The sequence below is a fragment of the Asterias amurensis genome, chromosome 6 (assembly GCF_032118995.1).
Source record: "Asterias amurensis chromosome 6, ASM3211899v1".
Taxonomy (NCBI): Eukaryota; Metazoa; Echinodermata; class Asteroidea; order Forcipulatida; family Asteriidae; genus Asterias; species Asterias amurensis.
This window is the reverse complement of record NC_092653.1, coordinates 19,342,769-19,361,559: the sequence shown is the minus strand read 5'-3', so window position 1 is coordinate 19,361,559 and position 18,791 is coordinate 19,342,769. Positions and strand designations below refer to the sequence as shown.

At 38.7% G+C, this 18,791-nt stretch overlaps 1 protein-coding gene across 1 annotated transcript; it reads left to right on the top strand.

Moving 5' to 3' along the window:
- The first annotated feature begins 4,566 nt into the window (after positions 1–4,566).
- On the top strand, positions 4,567–18,327 carry LOC139938710 (uncharacterized). The gene is made up of 17 exons (XM_071934327.1): positions 4,567–4,886; positions 5,180–5,294; positions 5,587–5,700; positions 6,284–6,363; positions 7,040–7,139; positions 7,917–8,025; positions 8,130–8,282; positions 8,739–8,884; positions 10,175–10,267; positions 11,720–11,771; positions 12,198–12,301; positions 12,746–12,879; positions 13,650–13,912; positions 15,109–15,175; positions 15,510–15,724; positions 15,976–16,308; positions 17,582–18,327. Exons 1-17 carry the CDS (start codon positions 4,567–4,569, stop codon positions 17,872–17,874), a joined length of 2,691 nt encoding a protein of 896 aa, XP_071790428.1. The 3' UTR covers positions 17,875–18,327.
- Positions 18,328–18,791: the final 464 nt, after the last annotated feature.

The window sequence follows — 18,791 nt, the reverse complement described above, 5'->3', positions numbered from 1 at the left end:
AATTATAAGGAGAACAGTGATGAGTCGACGGATTGCACTCAGGAAACGCCAAATGGTATGTAGAATGGATTTCGTATTTCTTGGAAAATTATTTATTTGAACTTTAAAGGCACTAGAAATAATTGGTAATTACTTAAAATAGAGTATGTTATCATAAAAACTGACTTGGTAGTCATGAGCAACGGAGAGCTGTTGATAAAATAAAATATTGTGAGAAACGACTCCCTCTGAAGTAACACAGTTTTTGAGAAAACAGAGGTTATTTCTCACACTCAAATAACATACTTGTGCCTGAGACCTTTTAAGGCATCTGAAAGCTCACAAATCTGTCCAATTAAGGGTGTTTTCTCTTTCATCATATTCTTGCTATTCGATAACCGATTGAGCCCAAATTGCACATATTTGGTATTTTATGCATTTGTTGGGATACAACAAGTTAGAACACTGGTCTTTGACAATTACCAAACGTGTCAATATAGGAACTTCTCTATTTAGACATGTGACCGGTAAAGAAAGTATTAATGTGGAAACCGGATCTAGATCTCATGCCTCAAGGCTTTATTCTGTAGCAATCTGTCGGAGAAATAACATGCAGTTGTCAGATGCGTTTCTCCCCACACCAAAGAGTTGAATCAAATAATATTAATGAGCAAAAACAACATTGCAATAAAATAAACGTTAAAATATACAGTGCTTATGTCTATGAGTTATTCAAAGAATAAGACATTCAATAAATGCACAAACGTGGCGGGTCTCTCTCGGCCCCGGGATTACACAATTAGAAAAAGACACATCGATAGAAAAGGTATATCATTGTCGAAGCGATTATTAAAGCCATTAGACACTTTAGGTAGACAGTAATGTCCAAAGGCCCACACTTCGTGTATCTGAACTTATATATAAAATAACAAACCTGGTAAAATTTAGGCTCAATCGGTCATCGGAGTCGGGAGAAAATAACGGGAAAACCCACCCTTGTTTCCGCATGTTTCGCCGTGTCTTGACATGTGTTTAAAATAAATCCGTAATTATCGATATCGAGAATTGATAATTGTTTAAATGTTTTCTCAAAAAGTAAAGCATTTCATGGAATAATATTTCAAGAGAAGTCTTTCACCATTACCTTCTGTAAACCCTGTAAGTTATTTGTAAACCTGTGAACTTTTTTTTTCTGTTCCAAAAGTGTATACCGGTAATGACTTTATAACGATTGCAGTTGAATGGCAATAGAGATACAAATATTATAAAACAATATTTCCTCTGGCAGGTTCCCGCCACAACCTTTATGGCGTCTGCCATCTTGGAAACGCCCAAATATACAATTAAATAGCAAACGTTACAAAATATACCACAAGAAATATAACTCAAGAGCTGAATTTTCTCTTTCTAATGACTCAAACTCATGTGTAATATTAATAAGGCAAAGGGTTAATTAAACTAAGTTCTGAAAGAGGTGGAACTCTAAATTCTATAGAATTGTCCATCACAACGTCGTACAAACGAGTCCCATGTCCCATCAAACTTTGGAATTTATAATTCAAACTTTGAAAGTCTTTTATATTACAACAACGGTGGACTTGGGTCCAAACACATCAGATATTGTGGACATTTGAAAGAGGTATAAAATTATCTCATTCACTAATAATACAGAATATGCGTGATAATGTCTGCATCCCTACATAATTAAGCCTCGGCTTCCAGATGATGCCCCAAACTCTATTTATTTATTTGTCTCTGCCTCATTAAAAAGCTTTGTTTATTGTTTTTTTTTTTTAAGTGCAAGCACTTTTTTTTTTTAAATTTCATACATAATATGCACTCACAACAACTCACGAACACACAAACCCCAAAAAGAGGACAAAACATATAAAAAAAACCTTATCAAGAAACAATGATAAATTAATTATAACCGTAATTAATTATGCATAGTGTTTGAGCTAGTCGCAATCTTTCGTTCTAATTCAAAGTTAAATTTTACTAAATTAACAACAGAATGAAAGTTAGGCCTTTGTTGATTAAACCTGCTTCTGAAAATCATCTTCTTTGTAAATAAAATGCAAAGGTTAAATAAAACATCTGGTTGGTCAGTGTTTTGACCAAACAGAATGGATTTAAAATTTAAAGTAATTTCCTCTTGCGACAAACCTTTCCGCCAATTCTCAAACTGTTTACAAATAGGCTGCGTATATTTACAATACAAAATAAATGTTTCATTGTCTCTGGAAACTAAGAGCAAAAGGAGCAAGCATCACTAGTAATGATTTTCATCTTAGATAATCTAACATCAGTCATTAAACAATCCATATTAATTTTATATTGAACAATTCTCGTACTGACTTCCATACTACACCGATAGGGCAGGTAATAAATGTTTTTCCATTCATCCTTCGTAATACCGAACTCCTGATTAAATTTGGTCTGAGCAGTTGGATGAATGAATATCCCAGAAGGTTTGAATTTTGAATGAATGAATGAAAAATAATTATACGAAATAAAATGTTCCTTCTGCACAAAGCATTCAATCATTCCTTCAAACACGACAGCTACAGAATAGTTTAACGTTTAAAAAAAAGAAGACATCCTGTAATAATCTCTTAGCGGACACTACACAAGCAAATGAACTAAACACAACAGAGACAGATCTGCACTGTTTGCCCAATATCCGTGGAGGTCTCCTCTGGACCTGGACTCGTACCGGGACAACAGCCTCCCAGCGCTGCCTCCTGTCGAAGGGACACGCCCGAAGGCACTGCAAGACCATAACGTTCACTATCTCCAAGGAATACACTATGGCTATATGGGATAAGCCGGACTATGGGGAATGTGAACACCACTGGCCATATGATAAGGCTCCCCCTCCACCACCACAGTGCCCCTATGACACCAGCTACGATACGAGGTGGTACAACGTTAATGTGAACACCACGGCTACCGCAAAGTGCCCGGCAAACCTACATGAGGTAACTGGTAGCGTTAGGGCTACCAGATGGTGCCAGGGCGTCACAGTGGACAGTAAACAGGTAAGTTTCATTGGCTGCCGTAGTATATTAAAACAAAATTGAATCCCATTTCTTAAATGTTTGTTTAATAACAAATTAAACCACAAGGAATCTGACGGTGAACATTTTTATTAACTTTTGGTTGAACAAAGACAAATTTACTCGAGCTGAATTTGAACCAACGTCCTCTGGATTAACGTGCCAGTGCTCTACCAACTGAGCTAGTACAGCCCTTATTTTTTCAGTCAGAAACTAGTGCAACTGTGCAGCCAGGAATGACACGTAAGTGTACGATACAACTTGGAAAGGGGGATCAGTTTTGTGTTAACTGATGGTGTGGCCTGCTCCGTGTATTTTCATCTTTAGATCGCAGAGTGGCAACCAGCTAATCTAGATGACTGCATCGCGGCTGCCATCAATGCGTCTGTCATCAAACATACCGAGCTCATCCAAAAGGCTGTTAATGATTGGCTGCTGCAGAACTCGTGCGTCGATGACGTCATCAATACAACATCGGGTAAGAATGACGAAGTCACTTGAATCACTACTGCCTTCAATATGAGACTACAGTAATGTGGGCCTATAAAATTATACATCTTTACATTTTTAGTTGTTTCATGAACCAACGCTGCACGACAACACATGATTCACCTTTAATATATATTGTGTTCGTATCATTAATATACGCCTATCTAGATCAAGGCACGTTGCGAAGGTATCTTTGTTCATCCGGCATATAACTACCATTCCTCAAACTATCTCAACTCACTGGGGAGCATAAGCTGTTCAACAGCACTGAATTGCTAACCCATAACCAAGTCACCTTTTATATGCCCGGGTTTAAGAGAGGCAATTATGCTTGCTCATGGACGTCATAACGGGGATTCGAACCCAAACTGGGATGACAATACAATAATCAGAACTGAATTTCATTGAGCTAGACTGCTCGGCCACAACACTCCTTTTCCAAAGCAAAAGGGTCGCGGTATGATTGTTATTTTTGTTCATATTATTTTGTTCATATTATTTCTCCAGTAGGAGTCTTCGAGTGGAATACAACCATCATTGGTGGGAAATCCAGCACAATGTGTCCATTCGGTTCCGTTTTGCCATCTAAGACATCTCTGTTGTTTATGGAGGCTAGTCTACGACTTGCATGGGCACTTCACGCATTCTACAAGAACTCCACCTCGAACGAAACGGAGACTACCACACCCGCTGTAAACATGACCACACCTATCACTGTGAACATGACCACACCCACCGATGTAAACACAACACAGTTAACGCTTGCTGAGAGACTACGAGAGTTCATCGCTAATAAGACAATTGAGATCGTAGAGGCAGTCATCACGTGGAACGTCACCCATCATGACATTCTAGGCAGCTTCGCTGATTGGCTGGAAATGTCGAAGGTGATGTTTCCAGGTTTGAGTAGCCAATCAAAAGGCTCGTTTAGTGCGTCCAGCACCGGGGGTGAGGTGATGGGTCTGAATGCGAACTTTTTTATTTGCTTGGCCAGACCGCGTCACGTTTGAATCTGCCACCAGCCTTGATCGTATACCCTATGTACAGTCAGACAGCACAGAGGTTGGACTATGACCTGAGAGGCACGGACCCATTGGGAACTGCTATAAACGACCTCAGAATGGGTTTAACGAGAGAGAACCAGATCACAAGAGGGCGTCCTAACTCCGCTTCCAACCAGACGCGCCGTGACTTCATTCGTGAGGAGCGACAGATGATGACGCCACTTCCGAACTTCATCGGAAATTCGACGTCTTCTGAAACAATTGATGATGAAAGCTGGACTTTTACAGAATTTCTTGAAGACGTGTTCTTGCCGAATATCAGCCTTATTTTGGATCATCTCAATAACGTGTCAAGGTAAAAAAGGCGACAAGCTTTTCGAGTTTACATTTTATTTTGTGAGACACTTTTAAAAGTAAAATATTTAGTAATGATTTCGTGAGCGATCAAAGTTCAGCCTAAACAGAGATAACAATACGTATAAACAAAACTTAACACAACTTATTAAATTAACTCAACTGAATATTTAACATTGGCTAATAGCCAATAACACTAGTAAGTGACAACATTTTGTATTGCTAGTGTTTTGTCAGCCTAAAGCTTCGGAAAGACTGAATTTAACATACCAATGCTTCCTTTTTAAATAACAGTACCCCTTTGAGGAAGTGTAAGGAGGGGCAGGATGGACAGGGTGTGAGCTGGGAGGATGCAGAAACGTGGATGTGTCGAACCAAAAATGCATCTTTCTTACAAGATCTTGACAGAGTATGTATTGTATTCCGGACATCTCGTTGTTTCTATTACAATGCAAGCTTATACAAATAGATGGCTTTAAGTTAATCTCTATACGGATTTCACTTTGAACACAAAGTTGTTTAAAAATGTTTCCAGTTGGTTTCCTAATGGTTTATTACTTGATATATCAAATTAGAGTCAATGCAACACTCATTTTCTGTGAAATGTCTTGCTACGTTATTGCTGCTCAACCTGGAACAGACTGTTATTTCCACCATTTTGTTTGTACGTGGTTCTACTTCTTGTTCATCTTCTCCTTTAGGTATTGGATGAGACTCAAAACTTCGGGTTGGGAAACTCGGTTGACATGACGTGTCTTAAGGTCCTCCTGAAGCTGTGGTCGTTAATGGACGAGTGGAAGAATGCAATCCCACAGGTGACTAAAATAAGCACTAATTGTCACATTGATTGTCAGAAGCCCGGTGCATGTGGCAGGAGATTCTGTCCCCCGATATGGCAATCTGTGTACAAACTTCCTCCGCTAGCGCCCTCTGTTGAATCTTCCTCCTTCAGCCAATGATAACTTCCCATATTATTATAATTATGTGGGGCCGAATCTCCACCGGATGAAGTTTTTTTATCAGTTTGATTTTCTATACTAGCGTGGTGCGAATTACGACAATATTTGCTGATCGGCACGTTAAAAAAACCCGTCCCACACATTGTTATTGGTTTTGCAATTAATCTGATTTTACTTCTGATGTCCATTGTGTATAGTTTTAGCAAGCATTCAAATCAAGTTTGTTAACTCATTAAGTTTTTAAGCTAGTAATTTTAAGGGTAGAAAATCCAAAACTTTTGAAAAATTCGATTCGGTATGTGAATTACGATCGTTGTTTCCCTTTATACTTTACGGAGAAAGCCTTAACCCCCCCTTATTACTTGTTAGCTAAACAGTAACATAAATAACATACGATTAAAAACATGTATGCTATCCATTGCCTTGTTATATTATCCAGGCAACTGTGGCGATCATACAGGTCATCAACTATCTACTGGCTCTACCTCAACCAGTTCTGCCGCAACTCTTGAATAACAAGTAAGACCGTATATAATGGACGGTAAACACTCATTAATGACGTAACTTACAAACAATACACGTTTTCTCAGTCAATTTCGGCAAAAGAGCAGCCAGTTGCATGCGTTCGAATTAAAGCTTTTCTGCCTCTCCAGTTGTTACTGCGTTTTAAATTCAGAATTCGGCCATTCAATATTGTTTTGAGTCGTGTCAAATTCTGTTAGCCTTCTGTTCAATTTAGCGTATCGTAATTCCTTTTCGTGACACACACGCCTCAAGAAGCGTCTGCTTTGAAGAATTGTGAAAATTCATAAAACGGAATAGAACGACTCTTTTCAGTAGCATTCGATTTCGCGCAAAAAAAAAGGCTTGGTGGTTAAATTGGCAAAAGTCTTTTCATACTCAAACTTCTTATCGTTTGCACTCTGATTTACCAATCGTCAATAGAGGCCGATACACAGCTTTAGTTTCTTAATAACATTGCATACTAATTATACAATTGGTTGCTTTACACGTGGGATGCTGATTCAAACCTAACAAACTTTCATGACATTGTGAAATAATAATTGGGTGGCTATACCTTTCTTGCAAATCCTTAATTTTTGTTGGAATATCCATATTATTACAGAACCACATTTTAACGCTAAGTAAGTGAACCTGCAATAAAGGTGATTTGTTGATTTTGTCCTGACTGTAGAATCATCAAGGCAGTTGAGGATATGGCAAATCAACCTTTTCCTGACAATGTATCTAGCGTAAGAATCGTCACAGATAACATGGTTCTTACAATGGAGGAGGTATGGCGTCATAATAACAGTTATCTGTCGCAGTTGTTGTTTTGCCGCCAGTGAATCTGTTGCTGTTGTTGCTGCTGATTTTGTTGCTGACACTGCTGTTGCTTTGTTGTTGTTGTTGTTGTTGTTGTTGATGTTGTTGTTGTTGTTGTTGTTGTTGTTGTTGTTGTTGTTGTTGTTGTTGTTGTTGTCGTTGTTGTTGTTGTTGTTGTTGTTGTTGTTGTTGTTGTTGTTGTTGTTGTTGTTGTTGTTGTTGTTGTTGTTGTTGTTGTTGTTGTTGTTGTTGTTGCTGTTGTTGCTGTTGTTGATGTTGTCGTTGCTGTCGTTGATCATAATAATTGGATGTCGCTTAAAGCTCGCTACCTATTTTTGTGTTTACGGTTATGTAATGACGTATTTATTGCAGGGGGAGCGAAAGCTTTGGTCATAGTGGTCAACACGTTTGTTTTGTTCTAAACTTAATGCTGATTAATAGGCTTCATTTTCAATAATTAAAGATCACCTTTCACACAATCAGAGAAAATAGTTACATCTACTAATTGAACAATCAGTATAAAACGGTTGGGGTATTACATCAAGGATTTTAATCCATCCACGTTTATAAGCGAGGTGACAGCGGGTACTAGTGCATATTATGATACAACACCATTCACAATCGTATAATGCAACGGGAATTGGTAATCCAAACGCCGCCTAAAGGCAATCTTTGGACAATCACTTTGATATAAAATGAATACCATCAAAGCATATAAAACAATGAAAGGTTTTCTATACTTTCAGGTTCAAGAGCAAGGTTTCGCTGGGGTCTTGTTTGCATCAATTCAACCTTCGACGACTGTAAAACAATCTCCTAAACTGCATTCCCATACAGCTTTTCACGCAAACAATGGTAGGAAAAAAGGTTTTATATTGTTGTCACACATTTTATTTTGATGTTCACTTTAGCAATGTAATCTTTGGTATGATTTTGTTATCTTTTTATTGTTAATACAGGGTCTCAAATCGGCAATAATGCATTCAAGCGCATCAATGGTGCCCTCAACGTCAGCTTGAAGAGTTTAGATTTGGATAGCGTGGACGAATATATGTATGTTCCGGAGAACATCTTTCAAACTACAGCAAACTTCAAACCAAACAACAAATGCGGTGCGTCAATAAAATCAACACTTAATAAAATAAAAAAAACGCCAAGTCTTGTCAGTGAAGGTAGCCGAGGTATAGGTCCCCTTAATAACCGTGTGAGGTTTTCGTCGCAAAAAACAGTCATTCACTTGAATACACTATGGAAAGCCCTTGGTTTTTTTTAGTTACGCTATTTAAAAGGCAAAACGTTCACTTAAAAATCCATATACACACATTGTGTTTGATTCATATTATAATCTTTGAACTACAACATGTAAAAACCGTTTGTTGGTCTGCTTTCAACCAAACTTCAAAACCGGTATCGGAATAATTGTTAGCGTGGTTCAAAGATGTGTCAATATTTTTGGCAAAGTACAAGACACATGGCATAGCTTTAACATTGAAGGCTCTGTTAAAAAAAAATCAAAACGTTTTGAAAAAATGACGAGTTGTTAAAATAGAATATCTCATTTTCTTTAGTCAATGCTACGGGTCCCGCTTCCAATAAGACCACGCTGCAGTTCGTAATCTACGAGAATGATCAACTGTTTCGCACTGATGGTGATACAGTGTCGGTATCACATCACGAAGATACCTCCAACAATCTAACAATCACCAGCTGGAAGGTATGTTACTGTTGAAACATTCCAACACGAGTGACTCACAATCAAAGACCTTCGGAGGGCGGTCGGTCGGTCGGCCGGTTGCTAGCTGGCAACATATTGACCTAGTACAATTAAATTGACTCAACACTATAATAAGAAATCAATGGAAAGCTACCATGGTGCGTACACCGCCAGCTATCAAAAGTCAAATAGTTGGAGTCTATACAAACCTCCTTAAATTTACAATAACGAGATTTCAAGATGTGAAACTCGAAAACAGATTGTTAATGTTGACAAAATATTAATGATTTGAAAATCTAATGATTTAAATTCACCGGGAAGTAGTACTTTGTCAAAATAAAGCTTTTGTCACTAAAATATGTGTTTTGATGAGTGGAATATGAATAAACAATTAACTAAGGTTTAACAAAAATTAGTTTCCATGTTATCAACAAATTTGAAAAAAGCTCGACCCGAGAGGGCGCTGTTCGTGACGTCAATCGAGGCGCGATGAATCGCATGCAGTGCCAACACAACAAAGTGACGCTTGGCGCAAGCTAAAACATGCCCTCAAAGTTGAAACAATACCTGATTTTTTTCACGTTAGGCAAATGCTCCTTTAGGTTCGTTACGTCTTTCAGGTACCTTCTTCGACTTCCCCACTAGCTGGAAAAGTTATTGGGATGGCGTCATGTTTTAGAAAAGAACTTTTCTCCTCATGTCAAAATGTGTAGTGTATTCCAGATTCTCGGAGCACGACGGCTCGAAGTGTCTGCGGCAAAGCGCTGGAAAAGACGTCGGACCGGACAACTTGGCAAACTGACACCATCTTTAGTTGTTTTGCTGCATCCAGCAGCAATTAATACACCTGGTCGACATTGCCGGATGCATGAAAAAAACTTTTTCAAAACGTACAAACTCACGACTAGGACTTGAATGTACTTGCACGTACGTGTGTTCGATTTTCGATTGAGGCAAAGTCTTCGTCGATTGACGTCACAAAATGGGTAGGCGGAGTCACCCCCACACAACTTTATTTAATTTTTAAAACATATAAATCGTCAAAAACAATTACTAAACAAATTGTTTAATTGTGCGGAACATATACGCTAATGTTTGAAAGAAAATCTTCTTCCAGGTGCCTTTAAATGACCTTCCATTCACTGCTACTAAACATCTTTCATTTACTATTTTAGGGGGAAAAAATATCGCAAACGTTAAGTCGAATACCCCTCATTCGTAGATAGTAATCAACAATTTTAATGGATGTGGATAAACTGTCGTGATTTATTTTTTACGTGTGCATTCTAGGTGATAAGTCGAGTTGTCTCGGCAACTCTTGGTGGTCATTGTGTTTGGGGTTTAGATGATCCAGTGGTTATCAACCTGAAGCATCATATCAACGTAAGTTGCTAAAGGTTCAGTTAAAGGATTTGGGTACCTTTTAAAAATGTCCATATATTTACATTAAACTTACAAGGTTTGAAGATAATGATAGTGGAAAGCTTCCCTTCAAATTTTACTTACTGAGGTGCTGTAGTTTTTGAGAAATGAGTCAAACAATGTCACGAAAATACGTTTGTAAATGATTAAAATAAGTTTCGTCTCATGAGACGAAAATTATTTTCATGAAATTGTTTTACTCATTTCCCAAAAACTACAGCACCTCAGCACGTAATATTTTTAGGGAAGCTTTCTGCTACCATTATCTTCAAACTGTGTAAGTTTAGTGTAAATATGTGGACATTGTGTTTTTTGTCCTACAAAAGTTACATAGACCCTTTAATAGGAATCGTGGTGACTGGTGGCCGTTGATGCAGCTTGAAACAAAAATAACGAATTCGGTGGTTCTAACTGTTATAAGTTTCTTGCCATAATAATGCGAGATGTTGTTCATCTTTTATTGAAAATTTAAGCCGTAACACTATGTTCAAACTGACACAATTAAGCATTGTAAACGTATACGACATAATATCCATACGGCATTGAAGAAGTCAAGTCCGCTTTATTTAAAATTGTTAGAGATATTACATCCGCTTGGCCGACTGATAATACAACTTAGCCCTTTTTAAAGATTCGTGAAATTTATAAAGTAATGCATGAACAAAGCCACCAATAATAATTTGCTGTTACACCATCATTAAATAATAACTTCCATCAGCTAAGTGAAAACAATGTTGGTTATATTGTTTGTGCTAAACAGCTTTGTTTGTCAAATTACGGCCGCCATGCAAATTTGGTGTTGTTTAAATCAAACACTTCTGCTAAATAAATGTACCATTTTGATTGCATACGCCAGTCAGTTCTGTACGTAGAACGTATAGGGCGCCCCCATTTGATGTTATGCCTGTCATTGTCTTTGTTTCTATTTTAATGCAATTGCAACTATCAGCAAGCTCTGTGATTTGATTTTGGTTTAACCCATAAAACGACGTGTGTAAGCACTGTATACCCAGTACTTTTCCGAGTCCTGTGAAAAAGACATATCACAGCAATCCTACTCGGATGGGATTCATACCCTTGAACAGTGTCGACCATACTAGACCACCGAGATTGTCAGGTAGCTGGAGGCAGTTCGAATCCTATGTTTTGGGCAGCGGGTACCGTAACGATATAGATGATAAAGTTTCATCGGGGATAACGAACACAAAGAACAGTAAATTTGGCTCACACAGTACCCTCAGTACTTTCCCGAGTCCTTTGAAAAAGATCACAGTACTCGGGAAAGTACTGAGTATACAGTGCTTACACACGTATGTGTAAGGGTAAAACCCAAATTAATATTGTTTATCCCCGATGCAAGTTTAGCATCTCGGTGATTTGTTCAACAGTAAACTGTTTTTTTCCTGTGCTTAGTTCCAGGAAGAAGGCTCCAAACTCTGCGTGTACTGGGATTTTGACGGAAAGGGTAATGGAAATGTGTAAATTTATTTATAAATTGTATAAATGAAACCGAAGTATATAAGTCAGTTCTAATTAACCCGCATAAAGTTTTACGCAAGTTTTCCCTAACTCTTTCATATTTTTTCACCATTTTTACTATTGATGAAATTGAAGTGTTGAGCAGTCCCTTGTCCAATGAATGTTAAAACTATCGAAACTATTAAGCTGGATGTTCAATTAATAATGTGTTTTTTTTTTCGCTGCAGGAAAACCCTTTTTAAAACATGTTGCATAAAATATGATAATTGTGTCATTTTTTCAACTGTTTTATTGAAGGTATCAAATTAATGGTTTACCAATAATTGTTAAGTTTTCGTTTAGACTTGGAGTTGTGAAGAAACAAAAAATCTGATATGTGTTCGTATAATTATTTGTTTGTGTCGTTTTGAAGACGGACTCGGATCTTGGTCTAAGGAAGGTTGCAGTGTTTACTACTCAACTACCGATCATACAGTGTGTGTATGTAATCACCTTACCAACTACGCTGTTATCATTGTGAGTATAGGCCATATAGTGTCCCCCATGTAATATGAAACACAGGTTCGACGGAAGGGAATTGTCCTTTGTCTACACTTTCTACCCTCACCAAAATAGACCTAATTGTCCTGTAATTTAAAGTGTATTCCAATATAAGGCGTATGATTTTTGGGGTTGAACAAAGAATTGACTAGAGCGGGATTTGAACCAACGACCTCCGGATTAACGTGCCGGTGCTCTACCAACTATCTAGCCCTATATTGGCGGTGTCCCTATTTTGTCAATATCTTGTTCGGGGTGCCAGTTGGAGTATAAGGCGCATAGTTTTAGTGCAAGTCTCGGCTGCGAAAGGATTATATTGACCGGTATTTGCCGAAGATGACCGTAAAAACCAGAGTAATTGAAAAGACATAAAGAAGTGCTATCCAAGTTCCAAGAAGTTGCAATTTGTTTTCGTTACAGGATATTTGGGACCAGTTAGGAATGGGTGAGCTGTCTGCAGCCCACAGTCTAGCCCTGGAGGTTGTTAGTTACATTGGATGCTCAATGTCACTGATTGGTCTGGTCACTACGATGGGATTGCTTATATCAATTAGGTAAGAACCGCGCTGTAATACGAACATTACAACAGTATAAATCTCAGGTCGAGTTGGTACTCATACCACTAATCATCCCAACTCTTAATAATGGTATCAGTGACGCAACTAGATTATTTTGATTTGACTATTTATGTTAATTTTTATGAGGTGATGGTGTTGGGGCTGGTGGTGGTTGGCAAGGGGTTGACAATATTGTACCACAATTAACAATGTATGAAGTTGATGTAACCCTACATTTCAACTCAACTTCGTATTGATTACGAAACTAATGGTCCAGGCACAATTTGCTGTTAGAGCTGCTTAAGCAGACGATTTTGCTGAAAAGTTGTTTGCTTAGCATTGATTATAGCAGGATACCTGACTTTTGCCAAAGACTAGATCACACTATTAAACCGATATGCTAAGATTATTTTTCATCTACTTGTCCTTTGGGGAGGCTTGAAGGATATGTAAGGGTATGGTGTTGGCCCCACCCCAACCCAACCCCGAGTTCCGCTACTGAATGAGAATGTCTTTTTCACGGAAGTGATCTTATATTTTTCAAAACATGAAGTTGTTTTAACAGGAGCTCAACATGTACATTTTAACCATCATAATTTGCATCAAACTGCGATACACCGTCATGTAGACCTATTGTATGTTCCTTTCTCATAATATGAAGATGTCAATGGCTTTGAAATGCGAAGAAAATGTATTCACTCACAAAATACCGAACTTGCAAAAGCATTTACATTTTAAAGACTGCATATTTCTTTTCTTTATTTAAGGAGGATGCGAGACGCAAAGACCACACCCACTCGTATGATGCTTTGCATGTCATTAATTATCTCCATGACCTTTTACCTGACCGGTATGGGTCAGACCAGTGACAGGAACGCATGCGCAGCATTTGCGTGTTGCATCCATTACTTCACGTTGGTGTCTCTAATGTGGATGGGAATGGAAGGAGTCTACCTGTACAGGAACATCGTTTTGGTTGCCATGAGCCCCAGTCGGCACATGTTCAGGAACTGTTGCTTGATAGCGTGGGGTAAGATAGTTCTGTACGGTATCATGACTGTGTGTCTTTGGCTATGACTTTTCTGGTCTGGAAATATGGCCTGAAAAAGAGATTTTGCTAGAGATTTACGTCATTGCCATTACGTCATAGTTTCGTTACTGACTAATAATGTTTACTATACCTCATACATATTCATGACAGAGAGTCGAGTTCTCATTGGTCCATTCATCACCACATGCCAGGTATCTGAATATGTATGAAGTAAAGTAAAACTAGTTTGTCAACAATACGACTAGTCACCCTCAAACCATGTTTATATATTTAAAATAGCGCCCTCAATCACTATCAAAGTATTTATCCCCTTAATGAAGCCCTCCTCCAGCTATCTTCACACTGTCCCGTCACTTTTCTTTCTACTCCATGATCCCGTGTTCATGTCGTGATTTCATCTGTCCATCGCATTGTTTGTCTTCCTTATCTTTTCTTGCCTATCCCCGGTTGCCATTTTTGTAATTGCTGAGCATGCATCCTGGTTAGTTGAATACAACTTTCAGGCTGAGCTGATTTTTACTCAGTATAAATAAATAAATAAATAATTAATAAATAAATGTTCGCGTCTCTGCATCCATCAATGTTTTTTTTTTAATCCTACTGCCGTATTCGAAGGTTTATTTGTCCAAATTGAGTTGCAAAAACTTTGCGTAAACAGGGCGGTTGATATGCACTTCCCCATGTAAACCTCACTGCAGAACATTCCATTGTATCGCATGCAACACCACAAATAAAAGTCATACTCTCCTGATACAAATGTTAACAAACGTCAAAAATGATTAAGGCAAACATCCAACAGAAGAGGGGATATAAGTTTTGTTTTAAATAGAGTTGCTCTCCGAATAATCGGAAAATAATCCATCACTGACGCCAAGAACTAAGCAAAGACGGTAACCAGCTAAAAGTAACAGTCGGAGCAAACGGCGTTTTGGAATTGAACGCTAAATTTCAGCATTCTTTCAACTAGTTATCTTACAGAGGAGAGTTGATGCTATGAGTTTCAATATACGTTGCCTTTTACACTGCTTTTCGTTCTACGCCTTTGTTACGATGTGTTTAACGATACATTATTTCCCAATTATGTAACAAAATTATACGAAAGGCTCATCACTTGTCTCTTTTAAGAACTTGATTAACGATATTAATAACAACGATTTCTCTCTTCAACTTTACAGGTATACCAGCAATCATCGTTGGATGTGTGGTTATATTTAAATTCGATGTGTATGGTAATGACGAAAGGTTAGCAGACACTATTTATACCTAATATACAATTTAGGTGTGGACCCGCTGAAATTGTGATCTTCACAGATTCGCAGGTCTTGTGGGAATTGGCGACTACTGCTGCTGCTGTTGCTAAGGGTGTAAATAAGTTACTATTTTTAAATCACACATGTTGGAAAAGTGTTTAGGCTGAATCGAAATTATGTTTTAAGAAAATACCCCAAAACGAGAAGATACATAAAAGGACATTTACATATTATTAGCACATGAATTCAAATTAGTTAAATATGTCTCTTACTTTAAACCATGATAAGATGAACAATTTGACGTGTTTTTTCTTTGTCTTTCCAAGATGCTGGATTTCCAATTCCACCATTTTCTTCGCAACTTTCTTCGCACCTGCCATTCTGATTGTTCTGATCAATCTAGTGGTGTTCGTTATGGTCATGTGGGTCTTGGCCAACCGACACTTCGATGCCCGACGCTACACTGTAGGTAGTAAACAGCGCGAGATCTCGCGAGGACGGAGGGAGATATTAGGCATCATATCCATAACCGCTTTGCTTGGTAAGTACTTTTTAAAATGACTTCATGGGAAGATTTCATTTAACCTGGTCTACATCACTTTGTTTTAACGTACAGCATTCATTCGGTTCAGTGTTTACAAAATGACCGACCATCCAAATCGTTATAGAGGCGTATAGCATGACGATGTGGTGCTTTTCGCAGCGGATGTCTGTTGGTGACCTTGACAGTCCAAATGGTATCACTATATAAGCTCTTGACTTTCCAAGGTGTTTGGTTCTCCTCTTCAACAGGTTTGACCTGGCTCTTTGGCGGTTTCTCCGTGGGAGAAGGCGTCCGGATGACTTCCCTTTATCTCTTCACAATCTTCAATTCTGCTCAGGGTTTCTTTATCTTCGTCTTCTACGGTGCCCTTTCCTTCGTCACCACCAGGGGGAAGACCAGCCTTGCCTCCCCGTCTCCCTTTACCAATACTACGGGTAAGAAGTGCAGGGAGCTCGCGGTGCCTACCAAGACTCTTAACAAGAAACTCCTCCGATTACAACTTAGCCGGTCTCAGTCTGACAAACGGAACACCGTGGGTGAAACTTGGATAACATCGTGCAGTGATGTGCGGCTGGATTTCGGTAAAGTATTTCTAGTTTCCATGGGCATGTTATTTATTTATGTATTATTATTATTATTACTATTATTATTATAATTATTTACTTTTTGGGGCAGGGAAACTACATCAAAATAAGTCTCAGAATAAACTTGTCCTGAATTTTTGTTCGGTTTTGATTAAACGGACCAGGAGTTTAAAAAAACATTTAGACTCCTAAAGAGTGGAAAGTGTAAGGGGACGTGATGCTCTCACGTCCGAGCGCTCCCGTCCTGTATGTCGTGGACCTGACAGTGATAAGACTTGACCCAAGTCCAAGTCCCGTGAGTGTCCTTTTGTTTCAAGTTCCGTCGCATAAACAACAGACAACTTTTGCACGTTTAGCATCTCCCAATCTGTGCCTGGCCATTCTCGGGAACAACGGTAGTCACTTTTTTGACCTCTACTTGTACACGTACTGTGTCTCCGTGCCAGCTCCATACGTTAAAGGAACACGTTGCCTTGGATCGGACGAGTTGGTCAAAACAAAAGCGTTTGTAACCGTTTTTTATATAATGCATATGGTTGGGAAGATGTTTTAAAAGTAGAATACAATGATCCACACAAGTTTGCCTCGAAATTGCGTGGTTTTCCTTCTACTGTGCGAACTAACACGGTCGTCGACGAGGTAAAAGGAAAACCACGCAATTTCGAGGCATGTTTGTGTGTGTGGATCATTGTATTCTACTTTTGCAACATCTTCCTACCCATATGCATTTTATAAAAAACGGTTACAAACGTTTTTCAAAGACCAACTCGACCGATCCAAGGCAACGTGTTCCTTTAACATGTACGTTCCGTCTTCCTTCTTTGTTTACATTACCACATGAGCGACATTGGTTGGAATTGCACCACGTGAGGAGGTAGGTAAAACACGCCTCTTGGTGCAAAGTGGACTCATCTCCCCCCTTGGGGAAAATTGTTTGCCGTCCCCTCCCTAATTTTCCATACGGGGACGGAATCTTGCACTCATTCTTAAACGGGAGACTTGGGTTTATTGGTTGGAGCCAACAAATTGGAATCTAAATCTTAAGTATTTGCATACGGCCTTTTCGAAACAAAGACTTCGGTATCGCCACCTGCTTAGGACTTCGTTTGCCGTTCTATTTGGAAGCTCCGTCTACTCAAAATTATTGGCGGAGCCTAAAACGACATAGCAAAAGCTCATCCAAAGGTTTCGAAAGGGCGTCAACAAGAATTAATCATATATTATGGTTATTAAAATGTTGACAACTGTTCTGACATTTCCTCATTTACAGGACGAGCCAACAATGCTTTCGACGGAGACATTGCCTGTAATGATGTCAAGGGGTCAAAGATCACACTAGACACTGGTTCCCGGACCGATGAAACGACCCTCGTTGGATTTGTTCTTTCTGCTGGCATTTTACATACTGGAAACCAGCGGAGCAGCTTGGACGAACGAGAGGACTGCCGGTATACCGTTTGGGTCGAATCGGGTAATCGACTCCGGGAAGAATTCGTAGTTGGGACTGGTATAATATTCTGTGGAAAACAGTCTAGTATCGATTTCCTACAACCTATACCGTAATCGACTGACTGTTGGCTTTCGGGGAAATGTCAATGTCGTCAAATTAATGACATTTACAGTTGCTGCAAAGTGTTGGTGGTAAAAATTGTGTTAGAGAGTCTACCATTACCTGTTTTGTTTATACAGCTATAAATACGCTTAAGAAACCTGCATAGAAACACATTACTACGAGAAGTAACTGGTGACCAAATAGTTTGTTTCAAGAATGGAATTGCTTTTGATTGGAATCAATTTTCTTGTATATGTAATCATATATTGCATATCTTAACATTATGGCGTCGGTGAATATAATTTAGGGAATCAAGTGGATTTCTTTGCCTGAATTTCGCCTTATTGGACACAAGTTCGAATCCCACTTCAGACCAAAGCCTTGCCTGTGGATTGGGTGCCCAACCCTTACCCAACGTGGGGGCTTCTTCCTGGATTTTCTTCCCACTATTAATAGTTGTCCTACCCACTCCCCTGTTCATCCTGTTAGTGGTCCTTATTGTGCTGTCGGATGTGTAAAAACTAAATTATTATTATTAACACAATTTATGTTGATGTTTGATATTTTAACCGAAAGTGCATGAAAACAAATTATACATATTAACCTGTGAGTTGCATCGACCTCCTTAATTGTGTGGTTGTACTGATTTAATGTATATAATTTGAATAGAAATACATTGTTTCGGATAAAAACATAAACCTAACATTTGTTCAACTGTGTTTGCTATCCAAATGATAATTAGCCAGTGAACCTGCCCGCTGCTCCTCCGAGCAAAGAGCAAGGAACAGACCCATTGCTATATGGTCCGAGCATGCAGAAAGGTTCGTACCGGTTCCCTTTACGGATATCCCTCTTAACATAATAGACACTAGAGCTGAGATTACGACTTTCAGTGGATTAAAAAAGAGGATCAAATCAGTCATCGCCA

Excerpts from the sequence above, each read along its gene's own strand:
- LOC139938710 (XM_071934327.1), top strand. The coding sequence starts at position 4,567 with ATGTACAGTCAGACAGCACAGAGGTTGGACTATGACCTGAGAGGCACG. Across the intron at positions 5,701-6,283 it reads GGAAGAATGCAATCCCACAG|GCAACTGTGGCGATCATACA; the intron begins GTGACTAAAATA and ends TATATTATCCAG. Across the intron at positions 16,309-17,581 it reads TGATGTGCGGCTGGATTTCG|GACGAGCCAACAATGCTTTC; the intron begins GTAAAGTATTTC and ends CCTCATTTACAG.